This window comes from Pelmatolapia mariae, linkage group LG17, assembly GCF_036321145.2.
Source record: "Pelmatolapia mariae isolate MD_Pm_ZW linkage group LG17, Pm_UMD_F_2, whole genome shotgun sequence".
In the NCBI taxonomy this organism is placed as follows: Eukaryota; Metazoa; Chordata; class Actinopteri; order Cichliformes; family Cichlidae; genus Pelmatolapia; species Pelmatolapia mariae.
The window spans coordinates 19699550-19721680 of record NC_086242.1 but is presented as its reverse complement, the minus strand read 5'-3'; the positions used below and the strand labels follow the sequence as shown (position 1 = coordinate 19721680).

General features: G+C 38.6%; 1 protein-coding gene across 6 annotated transcripts in view; it reads right to left on the bottom strand.

The window, feature by feature from the left end:
• Positions 1 to 22131, bottom strand: part of abcc9 (ATP-binding cassette, sub-family C (CFTR/MRP), member 9) — a 77329-nt gene that overhangs the window by 20417 nt on the left and 34781 nt on the right. For 4 of the 6 annotated variants that reach the window (XR_010091377.1, XM_063460718.1, XM_063460719.1 and 1 more), the window contains 18 exons: positions 19972 to 20077; positions 18319 to 18357; positions 16508 to 16546; positions 13969 to 14070; positions 13779 to 13863; positions 13619 to 13699; positions 11337 to 11474; positions 11114 to 11239; positions 10921 to 11020; positions 10531 to 10604; positions 10115 to 10306; positions 9609 to 9760; positions 8464 to 8533; positions 8103 to 8260; positions 7742 to 7834; positions 4239 to 4341; positions 3975 to 4088; positions 2290 to 2410 (listed from right to left, as the gene is read on the bottom strand). Coding sequence is in view for 4 of the 6 variants with exons in the window: in XM_063460718.1 (XP_063316788.1) it covers positions 2290 to 2410; positions 3975 to 4088; positions 4239 to 4341; positions 7742 to 7834; positions 8103 to 8260; positions 8464 to 8533; positions 9609 to 9760; positions 10115 to 10306; positions 10531 to 10604; positions 10921 to 11020; positions 11114 to 11239; positions 11337 to 11474; positions 13619 to 13699; positions 13779 to 13863; positions 13969 to 14070; positions 16508 to 16546; positions 18319 to 18357; positions 19972 to 20077 (1893 nt within the window). In the remaining 2 variants the exon portion in view is untranslated. The remainder of the gene's footprint in view (positions 1 to 2289; positions 2411 to 3974; positions 4089 to 4238; positions 4342 to 7741; positions 7835 to 8102; positions 8261 to 8463; positions 8534 to 9608; positions 9761 to 10114; positions 10307 to 10530; positions 10605 to 10920; positions 11021 to 11113; positions 11240 to 11336; positions 11475 to 13618; positions 13700 to 13778; positions 13864 to 13968; positions 14071 to 16507; positions 16547 to 18318; positions 18358 to 19971; positions 20078 to 22131) is intronic. The other 2 variants (XR_010091378.1, XM_063460720.1) reach the window with 1 other exon arrangement.

Below are 22131 nucleotides of genomic sequence, written 5' to 3'. Positions count from 1 at the left end.
CACCCAGAGTGACTGCACCTCAGGTTTTGTTTTTTGTTCTTTTACACGTCTTTGCTATAATATTGCAGCCAAATTTCATTTGCTTATTTATAACTGATTATTCATTAATTTTGGTCACTTTTGCACATGTTTGTTACAATTCTTTCCTCCCTGGTGTTTTTATGCTCCGTTATTTAGCCTCTGTCTCTTTCACATCTCATTTTGTTTCTAATGTTGGTGTTAAATATGCACTAAAACAGGGGCATGCTGACTGTTTGGGCCATGGCTGTGTGTTCTAGTAGTGCTACTAATGCACTGAGGAAAAGGTCAAGAGGCTCTGGGGGGCTGTGAGCTAACAGCTAACCTCTGTATTCCAACATGCTCACAATTAATATGGTAGCATGTTACAGTTTAGCAGATGTAGTTCTGATCAAGTTTACTTTGCCGTGTTAGCGTGCTGTTTGTTTTGGTCATAAACCAAGGGGACTGTTTTTAACTGAAACAAAAAGATGAAGAAAAAATGCTCTCCATCCTGAGTTACAGTAAACAATAAAACCGCTGCTGGGCAATTATTCAAATTTTAATATCGGTTATGATTTTGGCCTCCAACAGTCAACTAAAGAAAATAAAGAAAATATTTGGGATAAAATAATAGGAAATGAAAACAGAGAAAAACTCTGTGCACCCTTTTCCTTTCATCCTTCCCTAAAGGCTCAAACTCAGATTTAGCCCACATGACCAAAACTGAGCCTTCATTCCTCTATGCAGAGGAAATAAAGCACTCGAGGTTTACATACAGTAGGTCAACCTATACAATTATCATTAGCAGTTGCTTCTGAATCCAGAGTGCTCAGGATTTCTCAGTTTAATAAATGCGTGTTAGCAGTCCTATGACATGCTACAAAAAAGCTGAGTCTGCGTCCTACATTGATCACATTACTGCACTGAAAGGTAAGAATTTCATAGTCCTGCTTTTAGCTTACTCTTCGTTTGCTTCTACCTTTATCAGTTTGCTGAAGCTTCTATGACGTCAGTGAGGACTTTGGATTTGTGGGTCATTTACTGTAAGAAAAAGGCTTCAGAGGAAAACTCAATCAGATGGATGATGCTCATATGAGATACAGAGAGACAGAGAGACAGTTCTTAACTGGACTTTCCTTTGTTTCTGATTTTTTTTTTTTTTAAGAAAAATTTGAGATAAAGTATTTTCTCGTTCCATCGTGCCTCCTTTTTTTTATCCCTTCACTTTCTTCTATCCATTCATCAAGCTCAGGAATTGTTTTTGTTATGTTTCCCGAAATACTGTAGCTGCTCTGTCTCGGCGAAATGTTCTTTGGCTGACCAGCGAAAATCTTTCCCATTTTGTACAACATGTAAAATAGTTTGGTTGGGTTTTGTTAGGTTTAATTTTGGCCTGGCTAGGCACTAGTACTCTCAGTGGTACTATGCTAAATTGATAAAATAATGAAGAGTGTCCATGTTTTGTCATCTCTTCAACTGGGGAAAAAAGATGCCAGCAGCTTTTGCATTTCACCATAGAAACAGTCCATAAACCCAAACACACAACTTCTGGAGTCATAAGCAAAAGATAAAACTATGAAAAAGGTTTTACACACATACACTCACTGAACACAGTGAACCTGTTCACATCACATGCATACTGTACAGTCACAGTCCACTCCATTCCTTTGGCAAACAACCATACATAGATCTGTGTGTGTGTGTGTGTGTGTGTGTGTGTGTGTGTGTGTGTGTGTGTGTGTGTGTGTGTGTGTGTGTGTGTGTGTGTGTGTGTGTGTGTGTGTGTATCACGTGTAACATCAGATGTCTAAATGTGTTTACAAAGTCCACAGTTTGTGCCGTTGCACTGCAGATGCAATTTTATCACACTTTTATATACTGACACTGCTGGTGGAGATGTAAAGACATACTCCGCCATGTTTAGGCCACATTTTTCCATCAAAGACGTCAAAGCTGAGCAGTAAATAGACACCAAAGGCCCGCAGGTTTGCTGGAGGAACTGTGGAAACCACAGTGCAAACCACTCGCATGTTTACTGGGATTGTCTGGTTATTAAAGGCTGCTGGAGACGGATGTGGAGGGCACTGCAAGGCATTTTTGATTGTATAATTCCCCCACAAAGTAAGTTTATATATTTTAGGTCTATACCTGCAGAAAGGATGAAAAGAAGAGTAAGTTCTTAGAAAGACTCTGATTAAGAAGAGCTTATGATGAATACAGGGATGTAAATCACAATAAACATTTACAAAATGTTGCTATATCTGCTCCATCAGCCTAACACTGAGTTACCCATAGAGCCCTCGTAGTTCTCCGACTCTGTGCTGAGGAAGCTGTTGACCTTCTTCACAGCTGCCATCTGAACCTCGAGGTCTGCCAGGTTCCTCACAACCCAGTTCAGGTAGTTGGTGACCTGCACAGAGGCATTTTTGCAGCATGGAGATCATATTTATACATCAGGATCACTTTGAATGGCACCATGTGTTGCCAAACTGAATAATTGGTCTGTTGCTTCTGTTGTTGCTGTTGTTAATGGTTCATATTAAAATCTAGCCTGACAGGCTCACTTGGTGTTTTTTTGGGGGGGGGGGGTTGAGCCACAAAACGTGTTAATGAACCCTGTTGGTGAAGTCCTGCCTAAAGCTGTGTTCAGAAGCATAAGTCACAAATCAAACTATCATAAATTCCTTCCATTCTGAATCATATACAGCTCCAGTCGCACACAAACAGTAAAAGTAAGCTTTCAGGCTGTCAGCAAATCCACATTGCATGAGAAAATATCAAATGATTAATAATTTTTCTATTGTAGGAGAGTGTATTTGGCTGTATTTATGTTGTCAGGTGTAAATTTGCATTGGTTCTCATCTTTACACAGACTTTTTATGACCGTGGCATTGACACGACCTGCACGACGTCACTTTTTTGCACTTTATACTGTATAACATTAATCTATGCCTGTTATTTTTACGAGTATATACCCACGCAACAGCTATACTGATGACTTGTTCATTATGAGTTTAAAATAAAACAGGGGTGATTGAAAAAGATGGGATCATATTTTCATCTATACCAAATGTATTTACATCTATGTATGATTAAGGGACCACCTCATTGTCAAGCAGTAATCATGCCCACCCCTCTTCTGTGGATAATTATGTGAAGATACACCCACATAGTTAAAAGGGGAATTCATGAGTTAACTTGCATTATAATTGCATATTTACATCCATAACCTATGGCTGACCTGCAAGGATCAGGACCTGCTCTACTATAGAAATGTACTTTCAGCCCATTGTTAGGTGGTTACCTGGCAACAGTATAAAAAAATTCAAGTTTTATGGATATAAATTAAATGGTACTGTAGTGAAACGAAAATGATACAGTGCTTTTATGAGGTCGTGTAGGAGCACAAATGCTAAAAGTGAGTAAATTAAATCATTGGTAGGTGGTTGCTAGGCAACACAACAACGTCATGAGTGTACTGATATAGATAAGAACCTTCAGGGGGCCTAAGATATACGTTTGTGCCACATTTAGCTGCTCGGTTAATGATTGTATCATATATGCCTCTATGACATCATACAGCTCTAATTAAAAAAAAAACAACTTTCTGAAACTGGGCGTTCAAGGCTGTTTGAAGTGTGAATTTAATATAAAACTCTGTCACTGTAAAAATAGAAGACACAATATAAGGAAAACCATAATAGGTCCCTTCTATTGTAGCTTTTTATGCTTTATTTAAATGCTGTTGTCCTCCGTGTTACTTATTACACAGCAGAAATGATCCATTAAATAGTAAGTAATATAATTTAATCTCAGCTTGTTTGTTCTCCCGCGTAACCCCGGGTCAATTTAGGTTTGAAACACTTGCTTTTAAAACACAGTAATTTGAATTAGTGTAGGGCAACTCACTGACTGAATAAAGAGTAAAAAAAAGACAATAACAATAAAATGAATACATAAAAGAGAAAACGCACAGTGAGGGCGTAGGTAAGGCCGAGGCCCACCAGACCTCCGGGATGAAGCCCGTAATGGAAACTCCATATTGAGGCTGCCGCCGCTGCCAGTACAATCACTGCTCCAAGGTAGTCCTGCAGAGACACCAGGAAACAAAATATCACCGATACAACATATTCATAACAAATCCCAACCCGCAGAAAAAGCTTCAGATCTTCTCTCTCTCATATTTATATAACAAAACACTTTCTCCTGTTCTGAGTCCGATGAAAAGAGTTTCTCACCGTTCTGACCTCGAGCCAGCGGTTGGCAGCAGACAGAAACAGGTACGCTGTGTTGTTGGTGTCGGTCAGCTCCAGCATGTGCTGTTTGAACCGAGCCTCGTGTCTGCAGCAAACATGTAATTGAACAGAAGACACATCAGTTGTTTAACGGCTTCACCAACAGTGATGGGAATAACGGCGTTACAAGTAACGGCGTTACTAACGGCGTTACTTTTTTCAGTAACGAGGTATCTAACTAATTACTATTCCTATCGTTACAACGCCGTTACAGTTACTAACAAGAAAATGCGGTCCGTTACTATTTTTCAACAAACAGACGGTTGAAGCTGTGTTCAGCTTACCGCATCTTATATCAGTTGCACGGAAGTAGCTGACTACGTAAGTAATCTGGACGCTACAGCTTTTAGCAGCTGCGCGCTCCCGCGGACGGCAATCACGATCACTGTCTAGCACAACACCTGGAGCTAAGGGGGCAAAACAATCGCATGAGTGCTGCTGTTTGACTGAGGAAGAATAAAGTAGTCGTGGTAAGTCAATCACATGACCACTTAAAGACAAAGCAACAAGGTGATATATACCAGTTTTAAATTGTGTTGAAAGGCCACGTAAAACCAGAGTCATGATAAACAATATATACGCGGCGTTTTTTCCTCAATAGTTTCGTCACGTTAGCGCTAGCAAGCACTCTCTGCTTATGAGCAAAAAAAAACAAAACAGGAAGTTTTAGGAGTGACGGCGAGAGAGAGAGAGAGAGAGAGCAGAAAGAGAGAGAGAGCGAGTTTTGAGATGTGAGAGATTTGTGACGTTTGGCGTGTTTGGAGTGTGTAGTTCATGTGTTGTCTTGTGTAGTTAGTGTGTAGTGTTGTGCTTTTAGAATATTGTAACTCAGTTACTAACTTAGTTACTTTTTTGAAGAAGTAACTAGTAATGATAATTGAATTACTTTTTCAAAGTAACTTGCCCAACACTGTTCACCAAGGCACTGAACTGCTGGTACCCTCCTGCCTTTGATCACTTGCTGACATCATCTTCCCCTAAATCCTCAATAATGAACACAAACAATAAACTCACACAGGGAGTACAAATAACAAACAAAACGCAAACAGGAAGTAAGAGAAGTACACTGTTTTTCAATTAAAGAAGGGGAGCAGCTCGGCTGTACTTCAGCCTGCTGAATCTCAAAGTTTTATCTTTGTTTGTATTCAGAGTAAATCACTGCCATCTAAACCAGACGTGGTTTGGAAGGAGACCAGTGGTTATGATAATGGGAACTATCCCACGATTGCCAAGAATCTGTCTCAACACCAGATTCACTGTTTCTGTGTGTGTGTGTGTGTGTGAGTCCTTCAGTGTTTGGATATTTGTGTGTGTTAGGAAGAGGAAGTCCTCAGGGGAAACGAGGAGAAAAAAGCGTGAGAGCTGCTTAATGTTGGGCTATCCGGACGATGGGAACGAGGCTGAATACAGAAATACAAGAAGATACTTCTCTCGCTACCGCCACTGGAACGGCAGCAGAGCACAACACAAAATGTTTGAAAGTAAAACCTAAACTGTGACAGCTTACCAGAGAGCTGCAAAGACGGCAATCCTATCAATCTAAAGGGCTCTGAACAGCTCTACTATGGAAGGTGAGAGGATAAAAAGTGCTAAAGGACACTTTAACTCATTCCATTAGGAAGACAACCTTCCCTGTACCTTTAATGAAGTTGTATTGTTGTATGAAGTTGTATTATTGACACCTCAATAAAGACGTGTTTGATGACCATTAGAACAGTCTCCAGATTTTTCCAAACCTTGCTGCACAGGCAAAGATCATCTTCACTAACTTCACAAACTCCATCATTTTGCTCTATCAGTCAGCCCGAAATACGGAAACCACTCAGTTCAGAAAAGAGCTTCAAGAGTTATGCAAAAGAACCAAATGTTTATGTACACATTTACTGTCATGTTTTTTCTATGTAGATCTCTTCTGTAGTCACACTGTGTGGACTCAACTTCAAAGTTTGGAATTAGGCATGCAGAGGTGATGCCTGTGAAGGACTGAATGCAAAAGCCAGTCAAAGCCAGTCTGCATCAGATAAAGCCCTGGCCACGCGTGCCAGATAGCTAGCTGGATAAGGAGCTGAGCTACACCAATGCAGGGATACTTTGTTGCACTCTGACTGAGGCTTTATATTTCCAGGATAAATCTATGGTATGTAAGCTACACCATAACATGATGTATTCTTCCCTAGAAATGGAACTACACGTCACACCACAGGTGTTGTGATTGGTCTATTCAATACTATAGTTTCCTCTGAAGCAATAGTACTGATTTAACTTTTCCTCAAAAGTAAAAAGTCGTTCTTTCTACGAGTTGTTTTTGAACAAAGCTAGCTGACCAGTGTCTTCATTTGCTCTCATAATGTCACTAACAGCACATTTCCTCTCTCATTGCAGAAAGATTTTATGTCTTTGCTTTGCCTCTTTCATTTTTATGTCTTTTAGATCAGTCATGTGCAATGATGGATACACCAGTAAAGTTGACTTTTATGTGTTATTGTTCCCTTTATTTAGGTTAAAATTGGTTGGAAGTCTGGAAGGTGTGCAGTGATGAGAAATAATCAGTACCTACCCTTAAATGTGTTAAATCTAGAGTAATGAGTCTGTATTGAGAATGTAAGGAGTGGAAAGTAGAGATATTTGCGTTAAAATTTAGCGATAGGAATCAAAAAGATGTCAGAAAAATAAGTACAGATGCCTGAAAACTATAGGTACGTACAAAGTACTTGTACTTTGCTATTTTCATATCAGTGTCTATTGGGCCCAAACATTGGTATAAAATATCTCCATCTTTATATTTGTAATAATACAGCACAAACTTAGGATTCATAGCAAATTATGCAGTGAGCTTTTTTGGACCTCTGCGGGTCCCAGACCTCACTTTGAGAACCGCTGACTTACAGTGCCAGTCTAGCTTCTCAGTCATCCAGGTCAGGGTCATTTAATGGGCTTGATATGAAAGTAAGTGGACTTCTTTTAGGCTCTTGAAGATGTTCTACCTCTTATCTAAATGTGGCTTCAGAAGTGGAAAAACCTGAGATCTGAAACATCTTCAGGAACTTAAAAGAAGTTCACTTGTTTTCAACTCAAGCACGTCAGACCAGTAACTTACATGCACTTACAAGAGGCAGAAGAAAAAAAGACACAAAACATTAAAATAAACATGAAAAAATGTTCATGCCTGTAAAACATGACTGAAGTACATCTTTTACAAAAGCTATGCCAATACACGCTATCTTCTATATTCTTCTTGATTTCCAGTTTGAACTTTAGTAGTTTGAACTGAAGAATATAAAAAATTCACCACTGTTTTGATTTCTGTTTATGAATGATCTTCTGCAGAGCACAACGGAAACTCTCTTCTTAATAGCAGTCGTAAAATCGTCTTTCACATTTTTTGACCAATTTTTAGAAAAAAAACAAGGGTTGCAAATTTCAGTGCATAAAAGACAAATGTGTACCTGAAAGCTCGAATGGTGGTGAGACCTTCTGCAGTCTCAGAGAAGTGGCAGAGCAGAGGAAGCTGTGTTGAGTCATCGAGGTCTTGGAGGTCCCTGAGAGGAGATGTTTTTACATATGCATATCACTTCATATGAAATCTCCTATGCACAAGTGTACACATGCATATTACACACTGAATCCTATTTGCACGATGTCCTCTGGTGTACTCATTCAGAATTCATGTTCCCATAAATCATCAAGTTGATGTTTCCTGTTTCCTGCAGTGAGGAGATTCAGCTCACTGCATCTAAATAAACTCCCTGATTTGTTTAGATAGACAAATTATGCGCTGCAGCTACAACAAATACACTGTGGACATACTTGGAGGCGACTCTGAAATACTTCTGAATGAAGTAGAAGGCCACAGCCAGGGGAACCAAGGCGACCAGGAAAATAGGAGTGATTGAGGCTATGACCCCGATGCCTGACAAACAGAGCAGCGTGGATCTCGTCAAAGATTCCAGCGTTGAAGGAATATGCTAGAATGAAAGGAGATGAGGAGGTGGGATTTCAGTCATGTTTGCTTCCTTCTTTTAGTTTAGCAAAACACAAACAAATCACAACTTCACTTTGACGGCTAACCAGGAATAATAATTAAAACATCTGTTCAGTGCAGCAGTTGTGTATACGCTTCCTCATGGGCCTCGAGTCCATTATCTCTTATGCAAATTCATCAGTTTACCTGGTCGATGATGTTGGTATCAGCTGAGAATCTGTTGAGGATTTGCCCCAAAGGAGTGATGTCAAAGAACCTGTGGAGAGAGGTTACATGTGTTTAAACAAGGGTTATGTAATCCTGAAGAAAAGACAGGGAGGCTGCAGAAAGAGCAACAGAAAACTTTCCATCAATTACGAAGACCGATGATGAGCGAAGAACAGCGGGACAAGTGCAGCCACACACACAAAACTCAACTGTTTCCTTAGAGATGCGGCTCAAGTGTGAGGATGGTCCGCCAAAGTCCTCAGTCACACTCAAAAACACACTGTTCAGCGGATCCATCTATCCATTTTACATAAGTTCCCCTAGGGATCAATAAAGTATTCTGATTCTGATGATTTTCTACCACTTACAAAGGTGATGTGAGGAAATACAATCAACGCTTCCCTGACTCTCTTCCATTCATCACCACATATAGCTCTTCCAACAGGACACTGAGGCATTTTCCAACCCAGCCCAGAGATAATCCATCCATGTTCTTGCTCCTCCAAGTCTAACATACCCACAAACGCCTGCACCAAAGTTCAAACTACCTTTTGATGCACAGTAGTCTAAATGACTGCACCCTTCACCCTGTCGTTAGGGATGACCCAAGACACCATTCAGAAAAAGCTCAGTTTTGCGTCTTCTAGTGCCAGTCTTATTATTATTATTATTATTATTTGGGGCACTTCCTACAGCCATAGGTGAGCCATATGGCACAACAACATAGGTGCTGGATCAAAACCTCCAGCAGATTTATTAAAAAGGTTAATCCACATATAAAGAAGCTCCCATGTAAAGGCTTCACTCTTTAGGATATTTGTTAGTCTTCAAACTCAGAACGCTAATTAACCAGCAAATGCACAGCTTCACCTCCAGGGTCCACTCTCGCTTCAGCGCAAAAAACCAGCACAGGTTATGAGTAAAATAAAAAATACACCTTTACTACCAAGTAAACACATATAGATTAAAAGACTACGGAGTGCAGAGTTTCAGCATTTAAAAGACAAAAACAACTTCCAACAGGTTATAAAAGCAGACGTAGGTTTGCTTAAAAGATTAAATGTGAGCTTCGCGCTTTTTTACAGATGTCTAGTCTGGTCTTGTTGCAGTTCTGTTTTATGTACCTGATGGGAGCGTGAATGATCTTGTTGAGGAGGTTGTGGTGCAGGTTGGTGGCTGCAGAAAGACCAAGAAATTCCACAGTGAGGGAGGTGATGAGGCATAAAGTGATTCCAGCCGCGCACAAGATGATGAACACTAGCAGATAGTAGGAATCCTGCCCTCAGTGACACACAACAAGACAGAAATCACACCATGGAGAAACAAGAGCAACATGTCAGAAACTAATATTATCATTAAATGTTTCTAAAATGCAAATAGAGCCACTGTGATGTCACCAACTGGTTTCTGATCTCTGCATTTGTGATTTTTTTAATCATTCAGTTAAAATGTACATTTAATTTGTATATATTTTCCCTTATTATGCTCTCTGGAACATTCAGAGAGTCAACAGGAGATTCAGTTCATAAGTGATTTTAATACATTATCCCAATAAAAACCATTAAAATCCTAATAAAACCAATTACAATCCCAGTAAAACCCATTAAAACCCATGAAACACATATTGTACCTGCACTGTGGTGTTGGTGCCATTCGTGCTGCTGTTGGTGGGTCTGGTTCCATTAACCATGTCTGTTCCTGTTTCTGTCCAGTTAGCCAACCAGTAATCGATCGCCACAATGACGGAGTGTTTGAGGAGGTTAGAGAAAATCATGAGGAAGACCATGAAGAACCCCCCAGAAGACAGGTAACACCAGCACACCTGAGAGAGCAGCATGGATCATAGTAAGAAAAGCAGTAGTCACTGCTTATTTGGTCGGTCAAACTTGTTATTCCTCTAAAAAAAATAGTAGCAGGTAACTAACACTACACCGAACAACTGTCCAGTAAACTAGCTCAGGTTATTTTTCTTTTGTAGCAGTTAATGTTGTTGCTAACAACACTTTAAATCATGAGAAAATGTGATTGTGCAGATGAGTGGATTACCTTCCAAGGGATCTTTGACCTTCTGTTGGTGGTCGTGGAAAAGTTGTCATCGTCTTCCTCCTCGGCTTCTTCTTCTGTTAGAATAGATATCATTTTTATCTTAAGGTGATTATAAATTAACCATTTTAATCATCACAGATGGTATTGAAGATGCCATGGTGCTAATTAGTGATAAGTTACATTCAATTAAAATACTAGAAGGACTTTTGAGTACTCACATGTTCTGGTTATTTCCTACAGTAAATCTAGAATATTTTGGAGAAACAAGCACTCCACCAAACTTTGACAATGAGCCCTAAGATGGCACTATGTCTATGTGTCATCATGTCTTTTCGGGAGGGAACTCTGACAACATGACTCAACCAGTTACACTGAAAAGGAATCTGTCACCTTCATCTTCATCATCTATTTGGTTCTTGGCCTCTCTGGAGTAGAAAGCTCTCCTCAGCGTCTTCCTCTCAAGTGTTGTTTGACTGTCCTGCTGAATGTCCTACACACCGGAGGAGTGGATATAATAGGAGAAACATTACAGTAGACAGAAAGCTTTAATAAACACTTAGACAGCTGCAGATTTATGCCTTACCTTCTCCAGCTCTTGATCCTGCCTGTTCATCAGGGTTTTCCAGTGGTCATAAAGTTCAACGTCATGAGTCTGAATGTCCTTCAGAGTTCCCTCACGCAGGACTGTACCATCCTTCATTGCTATAATCTGGACAAAACACACATTATAATGTTAAGGCTCAATGAAAAGAAACACTGCTCACTGAATTTATGATATGTATGTTCCTGCAAACAGAAGGCCCTACCCAGTCTGCATGTATAAGATATTGCAGTTTGTGGGTGACGAGAACCACGGTCCGTTTATCATCCTGCAGAAATTTAAGGATTCCTTCTTGCATCAAATGATCACTGAGGTGGATGTCGAGTGCTGAGAATGGATCATCCTGCAAGATTTAAGAGAGAAGCATGGATATCAGTTAATCTGACAGATGAATGACTTTCTCAATGTGAAATGCTTTTATACATATTCAGTTTTAAAAATGTTTAGTCCTGAATACTTATGTAATCAACTGGTTTAAACTAACATTTGTAACACTGACACATATGTCCTCTGCTCTGTCATGCTTCATGTTTACCTGGAGGATCACATCATTTCATGAGAAGTATTCATGATCATAAAAGACTTTCAGATTGAGTTTATTTTCAAATGAAAAGCAAATCTGATGTATATCAGATTTATGACAGACTTCGAAGCCTTAATTAGAGATGTGGTGGATAAAAGTCTCTTGAATATAAAAAATAGACTATATCTCAGACCCTTACTTGGAAACGTCTATTTTGTACTATCTGTACTATGTTACCATTGATTGTTTTTTCTTTTTTAAAAAAATTTGTCATGAGAAAAGTTTTTTAAAAATCAAATAGAAAGTTTCCAACCTGAAAATGAATCCAACAGGAAGTGCAAGAATATGCACTTCCTGTCATATTTTTTGGCAAGTACTGTAAAAGGTCACTGGTTTGCTTCTAGCTGGAGACACAAATCCCCTTTGGGGTTATATCTGCAAAGGCATTTTTTGGGGGCTACCTGCTTTGGTAACCCCTTGTGACAAGGAAGCACCTAAAAGTAGCTGTGGAGTCACAAAAGACGATTTTGGTGTCTGTGGAGAGTTTCTCTCTTTATGATAGCTGGACAAAAACTCTCCGATTGAAATTCAGTCTTTAAATTTCCATTACGAGGGGAGAGACTACTTTGACTGCCAAGTAGGCAGTCAAAGCAGTCAAATGCCGCCTTGTCCACTTGTTAGCTTTTGTTAGCATGTATCTATGTTGGTTGGGTGAATCCGTGATGTCAAAAGGTCATCACTTCAAGCTTTTGGAAACCAAAATGTTGACTGTCAGTATGTTCAATTCGAGGCTTCAAAACGGAAGTCATGGACCACTGGGAAATCTCACATGTGTACATTTTTTATGTACACATGTTCAGTCTATTTATGTACAGCATTTTCTTGCAACACTGGACATGGAATAATCTGCAGAAAGATTAAACCTAAGCAAGCTTTCAGTTTCCATCATAAGGAATGCTGTAAAGGAGGCATGTGGAGGTAGGTAGGTATTAGTATATTGTACATCATGATGTAGATGTTGTACTTTAAGTTGCATTTTTTTTATGTAAATTCAGTTTGCATGGCCCCTCTTCTGCAAAATACATTTAATCTCACTTAGTCTTCCTGGTTAAATAAAGGTAAATCCGTAAATAGATATTTATACTTTATGAAACAATGGAAAATACTGTAATGTGAAATTTCCAAGCAGAAATGATTAGTCGCGCCATGTAAAAGTAAATTCTCCCTGTGTCTCTGTACTACCTGTTCTACCTCATTTCTGAGATAATTTTGATTATATCCAGCTCTTCATCACAAGTTAAACTCCTCGGGATAACAGCCAGATGTCCATTAATCTTTGTGCTAAAAGGACGGGGGATGCTATAATGTGTGTTTTATACTGTGTTAATGAAGCCTGTGTTATGGCTGTTTTATGTCTTTCGATGTGAGAGTGTATGACGCATATATTCCAGCCCTGATATCAGATATGAACAGCACAAAAGAAAAACATTCCCTCCTCATTATACATTTCATTTTTTCTTAACCATCGTAGACATTACAAAGGGTCATGAGTGTATAAAAGAATTCCACTGATGGATTTGAATGAGGAATGTATGCTTGCTAATGGACTAAAAATCGAGGTGGCAGCAGGAAATTACACAACTACTCAGACAGATAAACAAATGACAGCATTCACTGTCATTATCCCAACGGCCACAATGTACTGTGTGTCACATAATACATCACTGCATGATACATTTAATTATATAAAAAAGGGGAAGGTTAGAATACAACAGAACTTAATCTTGTAAAGAAATGGCATTATCTAATTTGGCTACAAATTAGGAGTAAAAGTCTTTATTTTACATTAAATTTTTTTCAAATTGCACATTATAAAAAAGAAAAAAAAAGACAGAACTCAACAGGGTTTCCAATGTTTTGAACATTAAAAAGAAAGTTTAAGGGAAGGAAAATTTTAAGCTTACCAAGAAGACGATGTTGGTGTTTTGGTACAAAGCTCTGGCCACACAGATTCTCTGTCTCTGCCCTCCACTCAGGTTGATGCCCTGACACAGAAACAGATAAATTAAATCCCTTCATGTGATTATGTTTTTTTTTTTTAAGGCAAATTAAAAACTTGCATACTCTCTCTCCAATCTCAGTCTGGTCTCCGAATGGCAGCAGGTCAATGTCTGGCTGCAGAGAGCAGGCGTCAATCACTGCTTTGTACCTGAAAAACACCCATAAACAGGTCAGGAAAGCTCTTAATGTGCAACACGTCAGAACACAAAGCACCGCTGAAGTGAGCTGTAACTGTGAGCTGTGAGGTTCTCACCGCTGTTTGTTGAATGGACTACCGAAGGTGATGTTTTCCTCCACAGTAGCGTTGAGCAGCCAGGACTTCTGGGCAGCGTAGGCAACAGAGTTTCTGTTCTTGCTGTGTGCACCACGGGAAATAGAGGCAAAAAGATACCAGGTAAAAAATGCAGGTCATGCATTCATAAAGCTTTAAAGAGCAGGAATACTGATCCACCTTCACAGCAATGTTGCTTACAGTTCAGCATCCTTATGATTGTTAAAGTATTTAGTTATTAATATAATAAGTCATCCACTAAGGAAAAGCTAACCTAAAAAAAGTAAAGCAATCTGGTTCCCTGAACAAATAAAAATACTAGAATTTAATTCTAACATTACATTTTAAATATACATTTTTAAGTTTAATCTGGGAAATTCTTTTTGTTCTCTAAAACCTCTATACCACCATAATACAACATCACAGCTTTATTTACAGTTATCAGTATGTAGCTTTTTGCTGTATCTAAAGGCTAAAGCTAACATAAGATCAGTACTCCTGTTCTAATCAGCTTTATGAAAGTGGGACCCAAACATAAAAACAAAAACAAAATGAGGAGGAAGAGAGGGAGGATTATGTTTGTAAATCTGTCAAACTCCACTGCAATGTAAAAACAACTCGTCAGATATGAGGGATAAATATGAAGGTCATGGATGAGGTTAATGATGAGCTGCAAATTATCAACAATTATTATGATAAAAACAACAACATGACATCATCTACAGCAACACAATCATAAATACGAACATCAACACGTCAAAAACCACTGCTGGGAGTCTGAGCCGAGACCCGCTCTGGTGTGAAGTCGTTAACAAGCTCAGAGAGCTGTGATGATGACAGTTTTCTAATATTTTGTCTCTAAAAGTTGTTTTTTTTCTCGTCCATATCTGGCTGTATAGTAAGTAATATATATAAACATGTAGGATACCCGAATTCAGCCATTTCTCAGAACTGTACTGTCTTAAATTGTGCATATTCAGAGGTATAGATGAAATGTAGACCCCGTTGGAAAGTCTATTATACAGCTGGCTCCTTGAGGTGGCAGTGTAAGGAGTCTTTCGGTGTTGCTTAGGCTTAATTACTGATTGTCTACATGTGATGAGGTGTTGGTTAAGGGGTGCCTGAGCTTGGCTAAGAGGGAACACTACATCTTTGCTCCCAGCTGCTGATTTCATCTTAAATTTAGTAATTGATGGGATTATGTAAAGCAAATAATCCCAGTATATGCTGTTGTACATCCAACACTAGAAACACCATTCAAAGCCTTGTTCCTCTGACACAGGTTTGTTGTAGCAACATTGTTAAAACTTTAAATCAACTAGCAAGGCTATGAGTCTAATACTTTTATTTATTTTTATGATCTAGATTTTACAAAATTCCCAAAATGCTTCGCCCATTTGAGGGAATGAGAAGGCTCCAGTGGACTAATTAACAGACAAAAAAGGGAAAAAAGTTCTAATTAAAATTTTCTTTTGAACCTGTTGGCATGCCTACAATTTTTATTCTACAACCATCATATTACCCTCAAATCATAAGAGAATTAATCTTCTTTCCAACAAAGTCTTCAAAATCAAAGCCACTACATGTATATTTTTTGATCTGAAGCCATTAGATTGAGAGGTCTGCCATCCAACTGCCACTGTCAACAAACTGCTATTATAAATAAACTTTTTTGGAGAAAAAAAGTAATAAAGTGACCAGCTCCCTTTTTCTTTTTTGGTGCTATCTTCTAGCAGAAATATCGCAATTGCATCAGAAAGTCTGTTTATAGTCTGTTTATTTGTTTGTTTATTTGTTTGTTTGTTTTTTGGAGGGGGGGGGGGGTCCAATGACTCCCAGCAATAAAAACAAAAACAACACACATGACACGTGAACAAAGAGTAACACAATGAGCAGAACACTCTCTGAAGGCTGATGGTCCTGAACACACACAATATGACCTGATGTAGCAAAATCATTCAAGAAAGAAAGAATAAACCAATAAGTGATCCATCTGTGGACTGGGTCCTCATTAAGCTGCTGTCTTATTGAACTTGGTTCAGGTTTAGGAACTTCAATCACATTTCAAGTCCTCATAAGCATTAGATAAAGAAAATCTCTATATTTAAAAAGTTAAAATAATGAAACGCTTACTGGACTTTTTACCTCTTTACAAAACAAAAGAAAAAATCCATAAAAGTAAAATAATATTGCATTAATAAACTGGCAACCTTGCATTGCTTTTTAATTTCAGTATTATACGCTGTGTATTCACTAAAGAATTATGGTTTTTGTCTATGACTAACACTATATAATATTTATTTATATAGGTATAGTAAAAGATAGCTTATGTGTATGTGTTCAAGAACAACAACCTGGCTATTTGCAAAATGGCAACTTCTTCTGAAGCACAGTGACAATGACAAATGGAGTTAAAACTGAAAGAGGAGGAGAAGCAGAGGAGAAAGAAGAGGAGGAGGTGAGACTGAGGGGTCAAAGGGTCACATCATTCTGAGGCCGAGACCAGAAGAAGAGCGAGTACCTCCTGATGTCTTCATCAGACTCCTCTGCCTCTGACCAACTGTCAAAGTCAGTGTGTTAGAATTAGCCTACTGTCGTCCACTGCATGTATATTTGCACTTACGCGTGAACACGAGGACAAGACCACCGCAACAAAAGCAAAGCGATAACAAAACACAAAAGATGGGCTGCTGCTTCGTTTTTTAAGGAGGAAAAACAAAAGCACGAAGAAGAAAAAAAACATGAAAACAAATGGAAGAGCCACGTCGTCATGTCAAACCCCAGCCTGCCAGCTGTTAATTGAATTAACCCTCCCACCCAGAAAAGAAGGGCTGTGTAAGTGATGCAGTCATTGTCTGTCTGTGATAATTAGGTTTTGTGGCTTCCTCGACAATGAGGTCGTGTATTTTCTGCGACCGAGAGTGTGTTTGTGTAAGAATCATATCCCAGCTTAAACGAGCACAGGCATAAACAGAAGAGCCTTCAACAAACAGAGAATCTTCAATTCAAGCCTATTTAAAGAAGGACGTGCAGCATTAAACACGCCCTGACTGCACTTTAAAAAGTATCCAACCCTCACTCTCCGCTCATGCTAATTTAAGCTCAGAAACATTTTCAATGTTACTTTAAGGATGTACTGTTTCTTGTGATTTTTTTTTTAAGTTAATTCTCACTGTTTCTTGTTCTCCAGCTGCAGTACTATTGGAGGACTAGTAATAAAGTTAGTAGAGTAGAGTTGAAAGGTATACATTTCAAAAATTACATGGTTGTCAAAAGTCATACACTAAAGTCAGCTAATATATTTAAAAATAGTGAGTGAGAATCTGGCAAGAGGAGTGCTAGAACAAAGAAAAATACGTACGCAAGTTTAACACCCTTCTCAGATGGTTTGGTCACTCTAAGAGCTTTTAGTGTGTTAAACTTCTGTACTGGTTCTCTTGGCTCATGGAAATCAGTTTAACCACTGAATAACATAAAGTAATCGTTCCATCAGGCATGTGTTACGACGATACAGTCTGAATGTTGTAGCTATCCTGCTACAACATTCAGACTGATTAATGTCTCTGCATCAAAGCAGAACCAAACAGTGAATGTCCCATTCCTCTGAGGCCATCATCAGCCAAGAGCATCAGATATCCTAATGTAAGAATAAAAATTGTGTTCCTTCAACATTTGAGAGAAATATGAATGTACTGATAATTATGTGCCTTCCACAGATCTCCAATATTAACCTCACTCTCCAACTTCAGGATAAACCTCAGTGCTGCCACTCAGTACAAACGTGCAGCAGATTTTAGAGTAAAAACTCTCAATGATAGCTGTGCATGTCCATGTGGATCTTTTCCGCATTTCAGTACAATTTTGTACTAACTCAGCAAACACCAGATAGAAAGTGTCCTTGGTAAACACAGAAACTGCTTTACCCGATATCAGCACTGGTTTCTGTAGGGCTCGTGAACCACAGCCGAACAAACGGATCACACCTTCAGATTACTTCCTAATACGATTTACTTACTTAACCTTCATAACACACGATGAGCGATTAAAAAAAAATCATCCAAACGGCTAAATGTGAATGTTGAAAGGCTTAAAAAATTATATGGAATGATTTGTAACCTCTTTATATTAAACTGATGGGGAAATGCTGTGCTCAGTGAGCAGTGAAAAAATTATGACTAATAAACTAATTTAACACCAAGAAGATACTCATGCTTTTGCCAATACACCCCTTTAAAATAACATGAGGGTATGCAGGTGAGAAAATAATACCTATTTTCAAGCCTGAGTATTTACAGTCTGTGTTTAAATGACTGTAGACCAGAGAGAAGGTACCTTATGTTCCCCTCGTGGATCACCTCACAATCAGGCTGCCTGATATGGCAAGAAAGCAGAAGGTAAAGGGAAAGAAACCACACACACACACACACACACACACACACACACACACACACACACACACACACACAACCACACACACACACTGGTTAGTGTGCAGAGATAAGCAAAGAGAATATAAAGACAGATATATAGGCGATAGAAATTCAAAAATCCTCTAAAAAAGCAACTGAAACTTGAATTACAGAAAGAAAATGAGTCGTAGTCACAGGACAGTTATCTAATATGACGGCGCACACTGCAGACACATACAGCAACCTTTTGTTTCCATTTCCAGCTTCACATTGCACATTAAAAATCTGTGTATGAATGTCATGGTATTTTGGGCTTTTTAAATGCCTTCTTTAATTTCTTTAATGACTTTAGTTGTGTTCAATCATGATCACTAATGAGAAGTTAACAGGCCTAAACCTCTGACCACAGCTCTACATGAACACTTATGTTTATTTAAGTAACCTCCCAATTTTAACACCTTACTGTGGGTGAAACTCCTGAGTGAACCACTAAAAGTGTGAAACTGTCAGGACATTGAGAAAAACTGATCGCAATTATGGAAGCAACTGAGATGTTACAAATGACCAGTGTTATCTCAGAACTTCTCTTCAATTAGCACAAGACACAGCAGAAACCAGGAAGTCCTTTCCTCTAATAATAAAATGTCCAGAGACGACAAACACAGCTGACCTCTATGTGTCGTAGAAATGGCTCATTCCTGAAAGTGAAAGCAGAATCACCTTCAGGCTATGAGGCTATGAGATCTGCTTATTACCAAATATCCTCCTCGTAATTGATTCAGCGAGTGTCATTTATGGTTTGTGAGGCTGCATAACCAGTTTGTCTTTTGCAGTTTAATTAAATAATAAAATGAATGAAAGCATCTTTGGTGTAACTCAATATCCCCCATATTTTAGCTATTGAATGGCAATTACATTAAACTCGGGGAGAACATAATGCTTTTACACATCATAGTTTGACTGTAACTGAGTCCTCCATAATTGATTTTATAAATGGAAAGCTTTCCAGAGGAGAAGCTGACAGGTCCCAGATGACCACGAGAGCGGCAAATTAAATGACAGTGAATGTCGCTGCTGGACGTTTGACACTAACGAGCCAGTAATTGATTCTTCTTGTTACTGTCAGCATTACTCTGTGCACAGACAAGATATTATTAGTTTACATTTGTTCCCAATCATGGTCCATCATGAAGACGTACCATATGTGGCCAGATGCATAAAATAAAAATGCCGTGAAACAAAAACAACTGAAAGCACTTAAATGTTGACTAAACAAAATAAAATGAGAAACATGAGATTATCATTCTGATACATTAAAAAAATTAAAAGGTTTATACACATATAAACACATAGAAAGAACAGAAGAAATTTCAAATATCATCATATACAAACATACAAAGCTTTTAGAACATGTATTCCACTTCCTCTATTTAATTATTTGGTCCGGGGGACTGCTACACCAAAACAGCTACTGTATTTATTTATTATTAATCCACCAGCTTTGGATCCTCTGTTACATTCAACAGATTCTTGCATATCACATGAGATACTAAGTACTTATAAAATATTTTCTTACTTGCTCCAGTAGACTCCCCCCTCGATGGCTTGCATTTCTCCAAGCATGGCCAGCAGCAGGGAGGATTTCCCACAACCCACCTGGCCCACGATCATTGTCAGCTGACCTGAGATAGAATGAAATGAAAAAGGTGGTGATGGTAAACTACCTAGAAACTCAGTTAATCTCCTAAAGCCACCATTTCACTGGTGACCCATGTGGAGAAAGTATTAGGTGTTCTTTTAGCCACATGCTAAACAGACTCTTTGCAGTCACGTAACGAACTAAAAAAAAAACTTTACTGCTTCCATAGCAGTTAAGAGGGTAAGTATGAGCCAGGTTTAGCTAATGAAAAGTAGATGTTGTGATAGTTTGCTGGTGTGTGTTAACACAATGCCAAAATCTTCCCAGGAGGGGACATCTCAGAAAATTCAAACTATGCAATACTCAGAGAAATTCCAAAAAATCAAAGACCTACATCTCAAACTCTACAGGCCTTAGTTAAAATTCATGACAAAACAATCAGCCAAATACTGAAGAGGCATGGTGGTTTGGAATGGTTGTAATGTTACATCAGAACAAACAATGTGGAGATGTTTGGACGTAATGCACAGCACCACAGCATGTCAGCGCAAACACCTCATACCAGCACCTTGCACTTACTGAGTCAACCATGAAATCTTCTGTATGCAAAAGTATTGTAGAGTCAAATGTGAGGCCATGTGTCTGACAGCTAAAGCTTGCACCAATGAAAGTCACCCTGACTGAAATCCTACCCTACAAGCTTTTGAATCATGCAGTGTACTTAGTACTTAGTTTTTCAGATGACTGCATAGAGTTATGTGAAAGCTTCATTTTTCCACAATTGCAGACAAAGAAGTGCAACACCTGCTTTAAAAACAAGTTGGGAGGCTGTGGAAAATCTAAATGAAAACAATGATTTTCAAATCTCACAGATGTTATTCACAACTGCGCATGGAAAACAAATTGAGTTTAGACTGAGAAAATGTACGCTCGATGGTATCAACAGGTCTGGAACTGATTCTCAGATTAAGATTCATACATTTGACGATTACATTTTTCAGTTGAAAGATTTTTAATTTGGGGGTAGTTGTATAAAAAGGGGGTGGGCGTGACCTGAACCCAAACCTAACCTTAACTCTAGCTAAATTTATCTGGTGGATGTTAGTTTATTACAGAGTAAGGCACACTGTAACCTTTTATATTTAAATATTCATGATTTTGTAAGAAGACTATACGACATAAGATGTTTCAATAACTTGAAAATTGTATGTTAATGAGAATGTGAGGCATTAAATGTGCCTAACCATTTAGAAACCCCGCTACTTACTGACATCAACAATACACCCCGCTCATAATCTCTCAGATAACAATCAAGGTAATCTATAAATATGATTACAAGAAACTTTCAGACAAAACCAGTCAAACTAAGCTTAAAAGGAGCTCAGATCTACTATTTGTTTATTATTCCTTATCCCCTAAATGCAAGCAGCCACTGTGAGCTGAAAGTCTGTAATGACTCTAAAACAAACTGAAAAACGCACAAAAATAACACTCCAGTTACTCCGAACAACATAACACCAGCACTTGGCAGGACAACAAATCCTGTTTGTCTTAGTAGTAGCATGACTGGGATGGCAAGCAAGTCACTTCCCGAGGGAAACTGCGTGTGTGTCCGTCTGTGTGCGTGTAAGACATACTATAAAGTCCATCTGTTAACAGCTTCATCATCATGGTCTCCTGACACTCAGTGTTTCAGTTACAGGAGTGCAGGATTACTGCAGCTCTCGGTGTAACAGCAGCGTCATATATACTAAAACAGTGTTTGTCACACTGAAACAGTAAAGAAGAAAGACAAGCTCAAAACTTACAGTGACCTTAAATCTCAAAAACTAGATTTTAAAACAAGAATAGAAACGTTACAGAGAACAGACTCGCCATAAGAAAGTGAAAGGCAGCAGATGTATTAAAATACGCAATGATATGAGTGAGAAGATCCTTCCCTGTGGATGTATGCTTCTAAATTTAAAACACTTGGCAGAGTGAGTATCTGGCTGTGATTGCATGTATTTATTTAAACACTGATACTGCTTAAATAGGCAAAGCAGCATTTAATGTTATAAATTTCTTAACAAATTTTAGACCGCCACCTAATATAAG